This window comes from Mobula hypostoma, chromosome 24, assembly GCF_963921235.1.
Source record: "Mobula hypostoma chromosome 24, sMobHyp1.1, whole genome shotgun sequence".
Taxonomy (NCBI): Eukaryota; Metazoa; Chordata; class Chondrichthyes; order Myliobatiformes; family Myliobatidae; genus Mobula; species Mobula hypostoma.
In genome coordinates, this window is record NC_086120.1 from 8,962,389 (window position 1) to 8,980,749 (window position 18,361).

At 45.8% G+C, this 18,361-nt stretch overlaps 1 protein-coding gene across 1 annotated transcript; it reads left to right on the forward strand.

Annotated features, from left to right (window-relative positions):
* The first annotated feature begins 12,642 nt into the window (after nucleotides 1-12,642).
* Nucleotides 12,643-15,540, forward strand: LOC134337208 (immunoglobulin lambda-1 light chain-like). Its single transcript, XM_063032035.1, has 3 exons — nucleotides 12,643-12,743; nucleotides 12,830-13,192; nucleotides 14,853-15,540. Exons 1-3 carry the CDS (start codon nucleotides 12,698-12,700, stop codon nucleotides 15,173-15,175), a joined length of 732 nt encoding a protein of 243 aa, XP_062888105.1. The 5' UTR covers nucleotides 12,643-12,697; the 3' UTR covers nucleotides 15,176-15,540.
* The last annotated feature ends 2,821 nt before the right edge of the window (nucleotides 15,541-18,361 follow it).

Below are 18,361 nucleotides of genomic sequence, written 5' to 3' on the forward strand. Positions count from 1 at the left end.
TTAGTGTGCAAACTTAAAGCACATGGTATTGGGGGTAAGGTATTGATATGGATAGACAATTGGACGACAGACAGGAAACAAACAGTGGGAACAAACGGGACCTTTTCAGAATGGCAGGCAGTGACTAGTGGGATACTGCAAGGCTCAATGCTGGGACCCCAGTTGTTTACAATATATATTAATGACTTAGATGAGGAAATTAAATGCAGCATCTCTAAGATTGCGGATGACACGAAGCTGGGTGGCAGTGTTAGCTGTGAGGAGGATGCTAAGAGTATGCAGGGTGACTTGGATAGGTTAGGTGAGTGGGCAAATTCATGGCAGATGCAATTTAATGTGGATAAATGTGAAGTTATCCACTTTGGTGGCAAAAACAGGAAAACAGATTATTATCTGAATGGTGGCCGATTAGGAAAAGGGGAGGTGCAACGAGACCTGGGTGTCATTATACACCAGTCATTGAAAGTGGGCATGCAGGTACAGCAGGCAGTGAAAAAGGCAAATGGTATGCTGGCAGTCATAGCAAGAGGATTCGAGAACAGGAGCAGGGAGGTACTACTGCAGTTGTACAAGGCCTTGGTGAGACCACACCTGGAGTATTGTGTGCAGTTTTGGTCCCCTAATCTGAGGAAAGACATCCTTGCCATAGAGGGAGTACAAAGAAAGTTCACCTGATTGATTCCTGGGATGGCAGGACTTTCATATGATGAAAGACTGGATGAACTGGGCTTGTACTCGTTGGAATTTAGAAGATTGAGGGGGGATCTTATTGAAACACCCTTGGTCCCAGCCTGGTCGTAGTCCTCAGTCCTTGTCCAGTTCGCTACTCCTGCTCCAGCCTAGTTCTCCTGATATCAAACAATAAACTAAATTTAATTAACCTCACAAGATGTGTCTTGCATTTGAGTCCAGCCTTGCTCCCCATGCCCCCGCCACTGTGACACAATCTCACGGGTTTGGTGGGACCAGAGTGTGTCTTCCCTAGACTTACGCAGTGAAGCAAACCAGCGGGGTTTCATTTTCTTTTTCTAGTTTCCTTACACTTGCTTTTATGTTTGTATAATCACAAGGACTCCGCAAAGAGTCAAGCTCCATAATACAGCCGGGCCAGACAACATGCCAGGCTGAGTACTCAGGAAATGGACACACCTGATCACTGACTCCTCACAGACATCTTCAACTCTTCATTTATCCATGCTGTTGTCCCCACATACTTCAGATCAGCCATCATCGTTCCTGTACCAAAGAACTCTACACCTTCAGACGAAACAATTAGTGCCTGGTGGCAATGACACCAATTATCATGAAGTGCTTTGAACAGCTGGTAATGGCACACATCAAAAGCTGCATTGCCACCACACGGGACACTCAACAATATGCTTTCTGGCAGAACCGCTCCACAACAGATGCAGTAACATCTGTCATGCTCCTGGCCCTGGTACACCTAGAAATCAAGAACACTTGTGTCTGAATGCTGTTTCTGGATTTCAGTTCCGCATTCAACACTATTATCCCACAGGTATTGGTGAACAAACTCCTACTCCTCAGTCTAAATGCACCACTATGCATCTGGGCATTGGACTTCCCAACAAACCGACCTCAGATAGTCAGGATGCACAATCGCTCCTCCCTCTCCATCATCCTCACCACGGGTGCCCCCCCACCCCCCAGGGCTGTGTGCTGAGCCCACTGCTGCAGAGTCTGCTCACGTATCACCGAATGGCCAAATATCTAAGTAATCACATGGTCAGATTCACCGATGACACAACAGTGGTGAGGCTCATCACCAACAATGATAAGACAGCCTGCAGAGAGAAAGTGGAAAAGTTCGAACCCTGTGCCAGGCAAATAACTTCTTCCTCAAAGTTAACAAGACAAAGGAAATTATTATTGACTTCAGGAGAACTAGCTCACACCACTCACAAAACATTGACTGCACAGCAATGGAAACTTCGACCAGTTTCAAATTCCTGGGAGGGTACATTATGCATAACGTTACATGGCTCCCGATCCCAACTTACACGATCAGGAGAGCTCACCAACATCTTTACTTCCGCAGGAGGCTGAGGGGAGCTGGACTATGCACTTCTTTACTCATGCCCTTTTGCAGATGCACAGTAGAGAGTATCCTAACAAGATTAATCACTGCATGGTAAGGAAACTTCACTGTGGTAGTCAAGAAGTTCAATACAAGGGGTATACCCAACACGTCATTGGCACCTGCCTATGTGCCATCAAGGACTACATGCAGAAAGGTGCTGGTAAAGAGCCAGAAGCATCATGAAGGATCCCACCAATCCTGCTCATTGACTGCTTGTCCCACTCCCATCAGGGAGGAAGCTGCGTAGCATCCATGCCAGGACCACTGGACCCAAAAACAGTTATAGAAACATAGAAACATAGAAAATAGGTGCAGGAGTAGGCCATTCAGCCCTTCGAGCCTGCACCGCCATTTATTATGATCATGGCTGATCATCCAACTCAGAACCCAGCCTTCCCTCCATACCCCCTGACCCCTGTAGCCACAAGGGCCATATCTAACTCCCTCTTAAACATAGCCAATGAACTGGCCTCAACTGTTTGCTGTGGCAGAGAATTCCACAGATTCACCACTCTCTGTGTGAAGAAGTTTTTCCTAATCTCGGTCCTAAAAGGCTTCCCCTCTATCCTCAAACTGTGACCCCTCGTTCTGGACCTCCCCAACATCGGAAACAATCTTCCCGCATCTAGCCTGTCCAATCCCTTTAAGATCTTATACGTTTCAATCAGATCCCCCCTCAATCTTCTAAATTCCAACGAGTACAAGCCCAGTTCATCCAGTCTTTCATCATATGAAAGACCTGCCATCCCAGGAATCAATCTGGTGAACCTTCTTTGTACTCCCTCTATGGCAAAGATGTCTTTCCTCAGATTAGGAGACCAAAACTGCACACAATACTCCAGGTGTGGTCTCACCAAGGCCTTGTACAACTGCAGTAGTACCTCCCTGCTCCTGTACTCGAATCCTCTCGCTATAAATGCCAGCATACCGTTCGCCTTTTTCACCACCTGCTGTACCTGCATGCCCACTTTCAATGACTGGTGTATAATGACACCCAGGTCTCGTTGCACCTCCCCTTTTCCTAATCGGCCACCATTCAGATAATAATCTGTTTTCCTATTTTTGCCACCAAAGTGGATAACTTCACATTTATCCACATTAAATTGCATCTGCCATGAGTTTGCCCACTCACCCAACCTATCCCCAAGCAGTAAGGATGACCAACACTTTACCCACTAACCTACACCTCCACCAACACTACTTTATCATTTCCTGTCAGAGTCATCTTATGGGCAAACACTCCTGTGGCTCGTGTCAGTTTATGAACACACAATCAATCTATGTATATAAGCAATGTTATGTATTTACATTTATTGTGTTTTTGTTTATTATTGTGTTCTTTTTCTTCTGGCTTTTTTGTGCCTCTTCCATGCTGAACATCTGATAAAAGAGTTGTAACCATAAATCTGGCAACTTCTTTTGACTCCCGAAGAATCTTCTCGACAATATTATCCCCAGATCTAACCAGAGTTACAAAGGGAGTTGTACTATATTGGAGTTGGATGCTGTCATTTAATGTCAGAGACCGGACAGCACAGAAATATCAGATTATTAGATTATGAGGACACGCAGTCCTCTTTTATTGTCATTTAGCAATGCATTCATTAAAAAATGATACGATTTTCCTCCAGTGTGATATCACAGAAACACAAGACAGACCAAGACTGAAAAACTAACAAAAAACACATAATTATAACATATAGTTACAACAGTGCAAGCAATACCATAATTTGATAGAAGAACATACCATGGGCATGGTAAAAAATGTCTCAAAGTCTCTCGAAAGTCCCAACATCTCATGCAGATGGTAGAACGAAGAAAACTCTCCCTGCCATGAGCTTCCAGCCCAGCAAACTTGCCGATGCAGCATCCTGGAAGCACCCGACCACAGTCCAAATCTCAGTCCTTCTGAAAAATTCGAGCCTCCAACCAGCCCTCCGACACCGAGCACCGAGCACCATCTCTGCCGAGCGCATCGACCCCAGCCCCGGACGTCAGCAACAGGCAAAGCCGAGGATTTGGGGCCTTCCCGTCTGGAGATTCTGGATCGCACAGTAGCAGCGGCAGCGAACTGGGCATTTCAGAAGTTTCTCCGGATGTTCCTCAGTGCTTCTCACGTCTGTCTCCATCAAATGAGGATTGTGCACGGCCCCTATTTAACAAATATGATATCATTTCACCGGAGAGGCCGCGCGCGCTGCGTAGCGCTGCCATCTTCTCCTCCGTCCACGGTGTGGAGTGAAGAAATTGGGAAATATCAGACAATTATCAACCTTATTAGCTGCACAAAAACAAGAAGGTTTTACTTGGGAGGTGCCAGCGCTAAATTCACTGTCTCATACGCACAGGTCATCATAAGAGACTGGATAATAGTGAAGCATAATGGTTATATGAGAAAGTGAAGCCATTTGGCCTGTTCACCTCAGACCAGCTCGATACTAAAAACATTACATGCCCCAGCCCACTACCCACAACCCTGCAATTTCAGATATGTATATGGCTGTCTCTAAATATTACAATTGAATCTCCCCGCACTAACGTCAGTGTAATAGAGATAGATCTAACTGAAGTGAACTCACATGTGGCCACACATAACACAAATTTTTTTTTGAACTCAAAGCATTCAGCAAAATTCTCTCAAAGGTTAAACATTCAGAATACTCCCAAACACAGTACATTTGTAGAAAATTCTCGGGTCCAAGACGAGATATTTTTATCTACTATCTACATATTTCCAAGAAAGGATAATTTGTGACTTGGAAGTGAACTTACAGGTGGCATTTCCTGCTCATTCTGCCCTTGTGTACTTGGTAATACAGCTCAAAGAATTGGAAGGTGGTGTTTGAGTAACCAGGGGAAGTAACAACATGATATTTTATCAGGGGTGTATAGAATGAATGTTGATGTTTGTTTGTTTAAACTTATCACAATTCTGTTGCATAGGCCACAGACTAGAGTCCTCTATCCTGGACCAGTCTTTCAAGTTGTCTCCAGGTGAAGCCCATACATGAAGATCCCTCCTTTCCCAGGACACCTTTTATCCTCCATTACACTGCTACTTTCCCATGTTCTCATTCCTTCCTACTCCAGTGAACCTTCCTCTGAGGATGCTGGTCAGAGCTCTGGTCCCACAGTCTGGTCTGAGCTGATGACAACCCCCACCCAACCCACACACACACAAGCTCACCCATGAACTGATCCCAATCACCCATGGATCTACAGCCATCCTCCTGCACTATTTCCTCAGGCTAACATTTATCTGCACCTTACTACACCCACACTCATCCCATTCAATTACATTTCTTTTCCTTCACATTCTCTTCAATTTACGTCAGATTCTTCCGCTCACCAACACTCCTGGACCAATTTGTAGCAGCGAGTTCATCTACCAACCTGCACCCCTTTGACATGTGGAAGGAAACTGCAGCAGCCAAAGGAATAAAGCAGGGATATAGACCTGGGGGAAGCAGATAGCTTCAGTTGAACTTGACATCATTATTGGCACATGGGCTAGGTGGCCTATTCCTTTGAGATACAGTTGGATATTCTGCTCTTCAAACTAAGAACTATTCCTCTTTCTTTTCCTCTGCCTGCACGATGAACCCACTTGTCTGGTCATGCCTCTGTCCTTAGAGGAAGACTATCATCAATCAGTACTCTGAATATCATACAGTTAGAGAGCAGGAAGTCCTCAAGGATCTGCTGACCTACCTGCCTGCACTTCAGTCTACCTGGTGATCTGCCAATCTCCCTGCTTTATGCACTCACATTAGCTACACGATGACCAGCTCCTGAAACCTGCTGCACCAGAAACATTCAGCCTTGTGGATGGATTGCTGTTGCTCAAGCTCTGAATCCCAGAGGATATGTTCTTCCAGCTGAAAACACCTCCTGTACCCATCACTGTGCAGAAAACAGGAAAGCTCCTGAGGTCCCACATTGTCTCAGTTAACCATTCCCATTGCTGTGAGATTCCCTGCCAGATCCTTTTTTATCAGACTGTCTCGATTAACAAGAAAAATCTACACTTGAAACACCAGCCTTATTATACGACTTTGTAATGAGCTCTTCAGACTTGTCTGACAAGCCGGAGAGCATTAGGCTCTGAGGTTTCGAAGAGCAGCTTGTTTGGTCAATTGTTGCTAATCATTTAAAAGTTACTTGTGTTTTTCTTTTTGAGCAACTTACTCTCTGTAATGCAGTCTCTGGGTGTTTAATGTCTAAACTTGCTAAGACTCAGGGATTCCATCTTACTTGTAATATTTAAGCGGAGGCCCAATTAGCGCTAGTTGTGGGGTTCTTGTTTTGAGAATATTACATCTCGGGGTGTTGCTCGGCCAAGCCACTGATGTTCTGTTGAAATTCTTATGAATAAACTTTGGTTGTCGTCTCTTCATTGGACTCTTTTTCCTCCACATTTAGGTTCCAACATTGCCAGCACATATTATGACAGCAACACACACAAATTTCTGGAGGAACTCAGCAGGTCAGGCAGCATCTATATTCATAAAAAATATTTGGAAGAATAAACCATGCTGCAGTGCCTCGTCATTTTTTTTAAAAAGTTGTTAAGTAGTGTTCAGTTAAATTCCTTCAAGCCAATAACACTGTTGCCACTTATGTGGTTTCCGAGGGTGGTATACTTAGTGCAACAATTCTGAAGCTTTCTCACCAACCTGGTCTCTCACTTTCCCTTCGTGGAAGAAACCTTCACTGTGGTCCTACCCCACCAAGCCCTTACAAGTGGCTGCACCAAGCATCCAGCTGACTGGGACATTGCGCGACAAAGGTCCATACTTGTCCTTCTCAACACCAGGGACAGAGAAAACTTTGATAGTGGTACTTGGTGCCCATGTACTTAGAGTCTTCCACAGAGAGTCGAAAGCAACCACACATGAATGTAAACATCAGGAATTCTGCAGATACTGGAAATTCAAGCAACACACATCAAAGTTGCTGGTGAACGCAGCAGGCCAGGCAGCATCTCTAGGAAGCGGTACAATCAACGTTTCAGGCCGAGACCCTTCGTCAGGACTAACTGAAAGAAGAGTTAGTAAGAGATTTGAAAGTGGGAGGGGAAGGGGGAGATCCAAAATGATAGGAGAAGACAAGAGGGGGAGGGATGGAGACAAGAGCTGTACAGGTGATTGGCAAAGGGGATATGAGAGGATCATGGGACAGGAGGCCCAGGGAGAAAGACAAGGGGTGGGGGGGAAACCCAGAGGATGGGCAAGGGGTATAATGAGAGGGACAGAGGGAGTAAAAGGAGAGTGAGAGAAGGAATGTGTGTATAAAAATAAATAACGGATGGGGTATGAGGGGGAGGTGGGGCATTAGCAGAAGTTAGAGAAGTCAATGTTCATGGCGTCAGGTTGGAGGCTACCCAGATGGAATGTAAGGTGTTGTTCCTCCAACCTGAGTGTGGCTTCATCTTTACCGTAGAGGAGGCCGTGGATAGTTATGTCGGAATGGGAATGGGATGTGGAATTAAAATGTGTGGCCATGGGCGATCATACTTTCTCTGGCGGACAGAGCGTAGGTGTTCAGCAAAGCGGTCTCCCTGTCTGCGTCGGGTCTCACCAATATATAGAAGGCCACAGCGGGAGCACCGGATGCAGTATATCACCCCAGCTGGCTCACAGGTCAAGTGTCTCCTCACCTGGAATGACTGTCTGGGGCCCTGAATGGTGGTAAGGGAGGAAGTGTAAGGGCATGTGTAGCACTTGTTCCGCTTACAAGGATAAGTGCCAGGAGGGAGATCAGTGGGGAGGGATGGGGGGGACAAATGTATATCATGCCAGCCATTCGACCCCCCCATCCCTCCTGGCACTTATCCTTGTAAGCGGAACAAGTGCTACACATGCCCTTACACTTCCTCCCTTACCACCATTCAGGGCCCCAGACAGTCATTCCAAGTGAGGAGACACTTCACCTGTGAGTCGGCTGGGGTGATATACTGCATCCGGTGCTCCCAATGTGGCCTTCTATATATTGGCGAGACCCAACGCAGACTGGGAGGCCGCTTTGCTGAACACCTACGCTCTGTCCGCCAGAGGAGGCATGATTTCCCAGTGGCCACACGTTTTAATTCCACATCCCATTCCCATTCTGACATGTCTATCCACGGCCTCCTCTACTGTAAAGATGAAGCCACACTCAGGTTGGAGGAACAACACCTTATATTCCATCTAGGTAGCCTCCAACCTGATGGCATGAAGATTGGCTTCTCTAACTTCCGCTAATGCCCCACTTCCCCCTCATACCCCATCCGTTATTTAGTTTTATACACACATTCTTTCTCTCACTCTCCTTTTTCTCCCTCTGTCCCTCTGACTATACCCTTTGCCCATCCTCTGGGTTCCCCCTCTCCCCCTTTTTTTCCTGGGTCTCCTGTCCCATGATCCTCTCATATCCCCTTTGCCAATTACCTGTCCAGCTCTTGGCTCTATCCCTCCCCCTCCTGTCTTCTCCCATCATTTTGGATCTCCCCCTCCCCCTCCTACTTTCAAATCTCTTACTAACTCTTCCTTCAGTTAGTCCTGACAAAGGGTCTCGGCCTGAAACATCGACTATACCTCTTCCTAGAGATGCTGCCTGGCCTGCTGCGCTCACCGGCAACTTTGATGTGTGTTGCACACATGAATGTGCTCATCAGGGTGAGGATGACATTACATATGTTATTGCCTCGGTTCTCCAAGGACTTGTGCGTTGTGATCAGTCTTATTCACTCCATCTTGGATTCCCAGATGAATCAAAGGATGGTCCAGGTCATTTCAAAACTAGAAGAATAGGGTTTGCATTTCAACAAAGGCTCTATGCAGTAGACAAAGAAGAAAGGAGAACAAATTCTGTTGCCCACTGTGTCTTCCACATTCTCAGGTATTTCATCTATTCATCTTTTAACAGAGTTGTCACTGACAGGCATTACTTTAATTAATTGGTCTGGTGATTTATGCAAAACTGTACTCAAAACCTCCCTTATGGCAGGCTTAAATGTTCTTCTCCAATTGTATGGAGCTTTCCAGATTTATAAATCAGTAATGAAATGTTGTAAAAAGCTCACAAACCATCACTCCTGTAAAGTGCTGGCAAACATTTTAGAAGTGGTTTTCATTTGTGAAAGTTTACACGATCTGACTGAAAGAAAAATAAGCAATCCTTCAAAACACCCACACAAAAACTGCATTACAGCAAAATGCTGTGAATTCATTCATAGAACCATAGAACCATAGAAAACTCTACAGCACAATACAGGCCCTTTGGCCCACAAAGCTGTGCTGAACATGCCCTTACCTCGGAAATTACCTGGAGTTACCCATTGCCCTCTATTTTTCTGAGCTCCATGTACCAGTCAAGGCATCTCTTAAAAGACCCTATCATATCCGCCTCCACCATCATCGCTGGCATCCCATCCTATGCGCTCAGCACTCTCTGCATAATGACTTACCCCTGACATCTCCTCTGTACCTACTTCCAAGCACCTTAAAACTGTGCCCTCTCGTGCTAGCCATTTCAGCCCTGGGAAAAAGCCTTTGACAATCCACACGATCAATGCCTCTCATCACCTTATACACCTCTATCGGGTCACCTCTCATCCTACGTCGGTCCAAGGAAAGAAGGCTGAGTTCACTCAACCTATTCTCATAAGGCACCCTGCCCAATCCAAACAACATCCTTGTAAATCTCCTCTGCTACCTTTCTATCGTTTCCACATCCTTCCTGCAGTGAGACGATCAGAACTGAGCACAGTATTCCAAGTGGGGTCTGACCAGGGTCCTTACATTACCTCTTTGCTCTTTGAGTTCACATGACTGATGAACGCCAATACACCATATGCTTTCTTAACCACAGAGTCAATCTGCACAGCAGCTTTGAGTGTCCTTTGGACTCAGTCACCAAGATCCCTCTGATCCTCCACACTGCCAAGAGTCTTACCATTAATACTATATTCTGCCATCATATTTGACCTACCAAAATGAACCACCTCACACTTATCTGGGTTGAACTCCATCTGCCACTTCTCAGCCCAGTGTTGCATCGTATTAATGTCTCACTGTAACTTCTGACAGCCCACCACACTATGCACAACACCTCCAAACTTTGTGTCATCAGCAAATTTATTATCCCTTCCTTCTACTTCCTCATCCAGATCATTTATAAAAATCACGTAGAGTAGGGGTCCCGGAACAGAACCCCGAGGCACACCACTGGTCACCAACCTCCATGCAGAATATGACCCGTCTACAACCACTCTTTGCCATCTGTGGGCATGCCAGTTCTGAATTGACAAAGCAATGCCCCATGCCTGCTTACTTCCTCAATAAGCCTGGCATGGGGTACTTTGTCAAATGCCTTGCTGAAATCCATATACACTACATCTACTGTCCTAACCTCGTCAATGTGTTTAGTCACTTCCTCAAAAAAATTCCATCAGGCTTGTCAGGCTCGACCTGCCTTTCACAAAGCCACTCTGACTATTCCTAATCATATTACACCTCTCCAAATGTTCATAAATACTGCCTCTCAGGATCTTCTCCATCAAATAACCAACCACTGAAGTAAGACTCACTGGTCTGTAATTTCCTGGGCTATCTCTACCCTCTTTCTTGAATAATGGAAAAACTTCCACAATCCTCCAATCCTCCAGAACCACTCCCATCCCCATTGATGGTGCAAAGATCATCGCCAGAGGCTCAGGAATCTCTTCCCTTGCCTCCCACAGTTGCCTGGTCTGGTCCCGGTAACTTATCCAATTTGATGCTTTCCAAAAGCTCCAGCACATCTTCTTTCTTAATATCCACATGCTCAAGCTTTTCAGTTTGATCTGAAAACTCTGTTTAGAAATCAGTTCCGATTGGGTAGATATGCACACCATACTTATGTTATTTCAAATGGCCAGACTGATTGATAGTTACAACTCAGCTAGCGTTCTAAATATAAAATAAGGTATCATTGTCTCTGATGAAAGTCAGATATTCAAACCCTGTTTCTCTCTCAAGCGGACACCGTCACAATTGTTTCTGCTCTATTTCGCTTTTGATCAATATTTAAACGCGGAAAGTTCGAAAGCAAAATTTTCTAGCAGGCCAGCTATAAAGCTCTGGATGCCCTTTTTTTGTATTTAAAAAAAAATGAATACCCCTTTTTTCATGGAGTCTGCCATGCGCCAGTTGGAAGCATAGCATTGTGCATTTCCAGCAGGTCCCTCGGAACCGAGTATCGGAATCTGAGATTTTTATTCGATTGGAAAGAATGGATGGAGCCAGTCAGCTCCTCCAGGTCATTGTTTGGTCCTGACTCTCCCGCTTGCTGTCGTCTGGGGACGGAGGACAGCAAATTCCGGGAGGCTGTGCTGCCTGTGGCCTTTCTGTAGAACATGTCACAACCACGGGCTCTGCCGCAGGGACTGCGCGTCCTCAAAGGCGGGCTGCGGAACAGGTTCGGCAATCGTGCTCGTAAATATGGAAGTTCCCGCTAATTAGAGTTTCATTGTGATGGCAGCTTACTTCGTTCCTCTTGTTCCAGTTCTGTCGAGCCTTGAGAAATACCAGAGCAACGCCAATGGTCCCCACTTCCCATTGTCCAGGTTCCAGGTATTCTCTCCGCAATTGGTCTTTACCGGCCCGGCGCAGTCTGTCAGACAGGTTATTTTACATCAAAATCAACTTTATTCATAACAAAAAATATTTACAAAAAAAAATGTAATTCCATTTCATTCTTACATTCATGGCCAATACTTTCAGTTCTGTCCTTTCCATTCCTTAAAGCTAATTGGGCTGTTGCCACTCACGGGCCCCTCGGTGATACACTGCTACGATAATAGAGGGGCTTCCACACCCAGTCCGGGTTCTCCCTCTCCAGTAGCGGGAGAACGCTAAACTGGGGTCATATAGGTTAGAATTCACATTAAAATATACGTCATTCACACTGAAAAAAACATTTACAAGAATAAACCTTTTAATTCTTACATTCACAGTCAATACTTTCCGCACTGATCTGAATCCCTACAGCTGGAACGAATTCAAACCCTCAAACTGCCAAAGTGGGTTTGAACTCCATGACGGAATGATTGATGTGGGAACAGGAAGCCTGCACTGCTCTATCACAAACAAGATAAGATCTGCCGATGCTGGAAATCCAAGCAACACACACGAAATGCTGGAGGAACTCAGCAGGCCAGGCAGCATCTATGGAAAACAGTACTGTCGACGTTTCGGGCCAAGACCCTTCAAAAGCCTGCACTGTCCTGCCCTGTTGTCACTGGAGGTGTGAGGGGCATCTGTGGACCGAAGGAAGGAATCAGGGAAATAAAGGCAGAGTTTGGGAAATGTCAGACAATGAATGACTTTTTCATTCGCAAATATTTTAACAGTTCAGTCGGTTGCTAACAATGTCGCCGCCTCAACCCGATGGTACGTGACAGCATATGGGAGGATTTCCGATCCCCGCTCTGGTTGGTCAGTGTCAGTCACCCTGATTTGCATTGATTCCCTCCCCGGTGTGAATGGCTCTATAACTGGGCTCCATTGGCAGCGGCGGCCAGTCAGTCACAGATCCATCGACAGACAGGCGGCAGGAAGCTGACGGGCAGCAACGATGCGGACGCTGTGCTTTTTCTGGTCTCTGGCAGTGTGGCTGGGCTGTAAGTACAGGCAGTGGTTGCTGAGGTGGGTCTTGGGGTCACATTAAAGAGTCAATGGTTAAAGTTGAATTCCTGATTTTTCACAGCTGGAGAGTCCCAGACTCTGACTCAGACTCCGACCGTGTCGGTGAGTCCAGGAGCCACGGCCACGCTGAATTGTGACATCGGATCAAAGGCTAGCTATTATGTAGGTTGGTACAAGCAGACACCGGGAACAGTTCCACAATGGATCCTGTACTACCATCAATCGAGCAGCGCCCCGACCTACGGGCCTGGGTTTAGCAGCGACCGTTTCACGTCGACATCCAACAGCGCCGGCACCGTTTACCAGTTAATCATAAAAAACGTGGAGATGAATGACGCTGCCGTCTATTACTGCGGAACGACGTTTTCCGTGGGTGGTAGCTACCCGGGGGTGTTCGGCCCAGGGACCAAGCTCTTTGTTACAGGTAAGTGTCCGATAAATACGTCCTGCGGTGACCACGGCATAAATACCCGTCAATTAACAAGTTATAAGTTATAATTCCATAGCGAATTTTACAATGAAAATGTTAATTTACAATCTAAAACAACAGGAATTCTGCAGATGCTGGAAATTCAAGCAACACACATAAAAGTTGCTGGTGAACGCAGCAGGCCAGGCAGCATCTCCAGGAAGAGGTGCAGTCGACGTTTCAGGCCGAGACCCTTCGTCAGGACTAATTGAAGGAAGAGTGAGAAAGGGATTTGAAAGTTGGAGGGGGAGGGGGAGATCCAAAATGATAGGAGAAGACAGAATATACCCCTTGCCCATCCTCTGGGTGCCCCCCGCCCTTGTCTTTCTTCCCGGACCTCCTGTCCCATGATCCTCTCGTATCCCTTTTGCCTATCACCTATCCAGCTCTTGGCTCCATCCCTCCCCCTCCTGTCTTCTCCTATCATTTTGGATCTCCCCCTCCCCCTCCAACTTTCAAATCCCTTGCTCACTCTTCCTTCAGTCAGTCCTGACGAAGGGTCTCGGCCTAAAATGTCGACTGCACCTCTTCCTAGAGATGCTGCCTGGCCAATTTACAATCTAATCGTGTTCGTGTCCAGCGTCAGTTTTACTCGATAGAGTTGGGTTCAGAGAATTGCTTCCGTATTTTAATGAAGCATTTCTCTTTTCGGTTGTGTTTTCGGACAAACCATGATTCGGACAAACTTTCTGTTCATTTGTGTTACTTCGGTTCTAGTTTTAGTTTGTCTGTTGTTGTGTTGGTTTAATTGGAACGAACGTGAAGGGATCCATCTTCCTAAAGTGTGGCCAAAGTTGTCAGTGGGGACAGGGCTTTACCGGCAAATGACAGCCTGTAGTTGCGAACACAGCAGAACGACAAGTTTCCATTTATTAATTCGAACATTCCAGCGAAACGTCCTGCCCTCCCAGTGAGGGTGGAACTCTCCTCCAGCACCCATCCCTTAAAAGACTCTCTCCCACTGCCCAGTCCTTGCCTTTTCTCTCCTGCCACTGATTCACGTGAGAGCTGCTCCTTCCCAGGAACCGTTGCTCATCGATCCCGGTCACTACACCGACTATGGGCGGTGCTCCGATTCTGCGGAGAGTCCAGCCTCCCGTCCCCCATGTGAGTGGGAGCCGAATCGTTCGAAATTATCACAGGTCACAGAGCGGTCTACTCTGATCCGCTCCATGGAGCTCAGGACCGCGCATTTAGTGCCCTCGCCCACTGGGGCAGAGCAGATTGTAACATTAATTATATTATATAATTATATTATTAATTATATTATATTCTGATTAATGATGGGTGGGAGGGCCGGAGGGAAGAGGAGGAATGTGTCACTGATGGCATCGAGAGTGGGCACATTAAACTACGCTGGGGCGCTTTGATGCCAGTGTGTCTCTCAACTCCGTGAATGACTCAGAGACTAACAGCCTCACAGGTTGCAGTAGATTTCCAGTTTTTCCGGGTTGACCTTCATGCACCGTCCTCCATGGGCACTGTCTTGTCCCTTGGTGAGACTCTGGGCTCAACTCAGTAAAGCTGAAACCTTTTAATTACGCTTCTGTCAAAATGTGAAATGAGGAGAGATCTTTTGCGACTTGAAACAAGTTTTCTCTTGTTCCCGTTGCAGATCGGCAGCTCCCAGACCCTTCAGTGAAACTGCTTGGGCCGTCGGCCGAGGAGATCTCCGCTAAAGGATCGGGCACCTTAGTTTGCCTGGTCAGTAAATTATCGATCGGCTTCCCTGTCGTCAGCTGGACAGTGAACGACAGTCCGACGAGCAGTGAGGTGCAAACCAGCGGGGTGACTCAGAACGCGGACAAAACCTTCAGTCTCAGCAGCTACCTGACGGTGCCCGGCGCAGACTGGAGCAGTGGGAAGAGGTACTCCTGCTCAGTTCAACAAGGAGCAGCCTCGACAATATCCGCAACAGTCACACAATCCAGCTGTTAAACAGAGCGCGGCTTCGGCCTTGTTTGTTCCCGATTAACGGGAGATCATGGCCTTGTATCTTTCACCTCTACCTCTCTCACTCGCTCTTCACTGTACTTCCCTTCTGTTCCGCTCTCTGTAGTTTCCACTGTGGTGTTGGAATATTTGTACCCGAGGCTGATTTTGATCTTGTTCCGACTGAGAGGGTACACAGTGTCAAAGCGGACAGTTGCTTGACTTCTGGACATTTCAGGCGGTATTTGGTTTTCTCTTGCATCGGTGTTGAATTAGTTTGAATGATTAATAAATGCTTTGTGATTCGTCATCATGATCAGACTGACCGACGGTTATTAATTACCAATAAATATGATCAGTGCAGGAACGACTCCCAAGTGTGCGTTTAGTCATCTTTCTTGGTTTTCCAATTCTGACATTGAGTGGGAGGAGGGAAGAGGGTGGGGATTCGTCTCTCGGCTCTGGTTCGTGACCTGGCTTGGTGAACTTTAGGAAATCTTTGCGGCAGCCCAGGACACCGAATAACAGCAAAGAAGGAAAGGAAGTTCCATTGCTGAGAATTGGGGACAGGGTGGTGGGTTGACTAATGCTGTGGTGTAAAAGAAAAAGACGAAACAGTTGGTTTTGGGAAGGTTAATAAAGGAAATGAACATAATCGTGGTTGCAAATTTCCAGGCTCCTGGGCAGCGTTGCTGGAGAGAGGAATAAATTGTAGTTACGTTCTGAGCTAATGAGGTTTCGCCAGAAGTGACCAATATTGACACAAACTAGAAAGTCTGGCTATCTGAAATGGTTGGGTCACAAGGGATGAAAATTGCCCGGTCAGAAGTTTAAACCTGTTCCTCGACTATCTATTGGGTGACAGTGTGCGGATGCAAGAGTCCAGAGACAGAATAGTTAAGGATTTGTTTCACATTAGTTCCTGATCCCCCTTCTCCTACTGTCTCAGCCGCACTCTCCTCTCTCTTCTCCTTCCTACCCCCAACAAATGCTTCCTCGGCTGAACTCTCAACCTCTCTCCATTTACAGCATGACTGCATTTATTACCCGAACCCGTTCCTACTTTGATCCATCCTTACCCTCCCCACCAGCTCGCTATTTTAAAGGAGATTGATATTTTCTTGATTAGAAAACGTGTCAAAGGTTACAGGGAGGAGGCAGAAGAATGGGTTTGAGAGGGATAACAAATCAGGAACAATGGAATAGTGCTACCGACTCAATGAGCCCAATGGCCGGTTTCTGCTCCCCTGTCCTATGGTGGAATTCATGAAAATATATCATGAGGCCATTCAGCACATTGGGACCATGTAAGCTCCCAAAAGAGCAACCCAATTTGTGTCCGTTTGTTCTCAAACATGCCATCAAGTCCTGGTAACACTAAAATCAATGGATATCATGAGGAAAGAAAAACAGTGACTGGAATCATATATCACCTGAATAAGATGTTGTGGTTATTCTACATCAAACATCCCAGTCCCAGGATATCATTGCAGCATTTCCTGATGCTGTACATTCCACCTGCTGCTTCATCAATAACCATAGGAAACATAGTCGTTGAATTAGATCATTTGGCCCATCGAATCTGTTCTGCCATTGTTGATTAATTATACTTCTCAACACCATTTGCCTATCTTCTCCCTGTACACTTCCATGCACTTATTCATCAAGAAGCTATCAATCTCTGCTTTAAATATACTCGTTGACATGGACTCCACAGTGTCTCGGGTAATGAATTTCACATGTTCACCTCTCTCTGGCTAAAAAAATTCCTCAACTCTGTTTTAAAGTGACATCCTTGTAATCTGAGGCTCTGCCCTCTGGTCCAAGATTCTCCCACTATTGAAAACATCCTCTTCACGTCCACTCTACTAGGTTTTTCAATATTCAACAGGTTTCAATGCGATTCCAAACACCCCCACCTCGATTCCTCAAAACTCCGGTAAGTACAGGTCCAGACCCATCAAATTCAACTCGTATTTTAACCCTATCATTCGAGAAATCATTCTCGTGAACTTCCTTTCCAATGCCAGCACAGAATTTTCAAGATAAGGGACTCAAAACTTCTCATAATATTCCACATGCAGTATGAGCAATGCATTATAAAGCCCCTGCATTAAAACCTACAACTTAATCTTTTGGGATTCCTGCTCTGAGACTCCCAGGTCTCTGCATGTCTAATTTCTGAAATTGTTCCCTGTTAAGAAAATAGTCCACAGAAGCGTATGAACACATACATCCCTAAACTGTATTCTATCTGCCACATCTTTGCCAATTTTCCTCATCTGTCCAAGTCCTTCTCCATATTATATGCATCCTCAACACCACCTGCCCCTCCACCTATCTTTGTATCATCCACAAACTTTGCTACAAAGTTATTGATTTGATCATCTAAATCATTGACATATAACGTGAACAGATGTGGTCCCAACACTGACTCCTGCAGAACACCACTAGTCACCAGCAGTCAACCACCAAAGGTCCCCTTTATTCTCCCTCTTTGTCACCTGCCAGTCAACCAATCTTCTGTCCATGCTAGTATCTGTCCTGTAATACTATGGGATCTTATCTTGTTTATCATCCTCATGTGTGGCACCTTCTTGAATGCTTCTGAAAATCCAAGTAAAATAACTTACCATTATTCTCTTTTGTCCATCCTACCTGTTATTTCATCAAAGAATTCAAACAGATTTCACAGGCAAGATTCCCTTTTAGGAAACCATGCTGACTTTGGCCTATTTTATCAAGTGTCTCCAAGTACCCGAAACTCATACTTAATAAAGGACTGTAACATCTCACCAACCTCTGAAGTCAGACTAACTGGCCTATAATTTCCTGATTTTTGCATCCTTCCCTTCTTGACGAGCAGAGTAACAGTTGTAATTTTCCGTTCTTCCAAAACCATTGCTGAATCTAGTGATTCTTGAAGGATCACTACTAATGCCTCAACTCAATAATCTTCTCAACTACCTCTTTCAGAAACCTGGGTTGTAGTCCATCTCGTCCAGGTGTCTTATCTATCAGGTCCAGGTAGCTTATCTGAATACAGCAATTTGTGTTTCTGTTGAAAGGAGGACTGGTGAGATCTCATCTGCTGTACTGAAAATATTCCTTGCAGTTTCTTTTGCATTTGCCTGTTTTTAATGAGGCCAAGTTGCTAGCTCGATGCTCAATGCAGCACGGATGTAAAGTGTG

Coding starts and splice junctions, on each gene's coding strand:
- LOC134337208 (XM_063032035.1), top strand. CDS start 12,698: ATGCGGACGCTGTGCTTTTTCTGGTCTCTGGCAGTGTGGCTGGGCT. Junction 12,744..12,829: donor TCTGGCAGTGTGGCTGGGCT/GTAAGTACAGGC, acceptor GATTTTTCACAG/CTGGAGAGTCCCAGACTCTG. Junction 13,193..14,852: donor GACCAAGCTCTTTGTTACAG/GTAAGTGTCCGA, acceptor TTCCCGTTGCAG/ATCGGCAGCTCCCAGACCCT.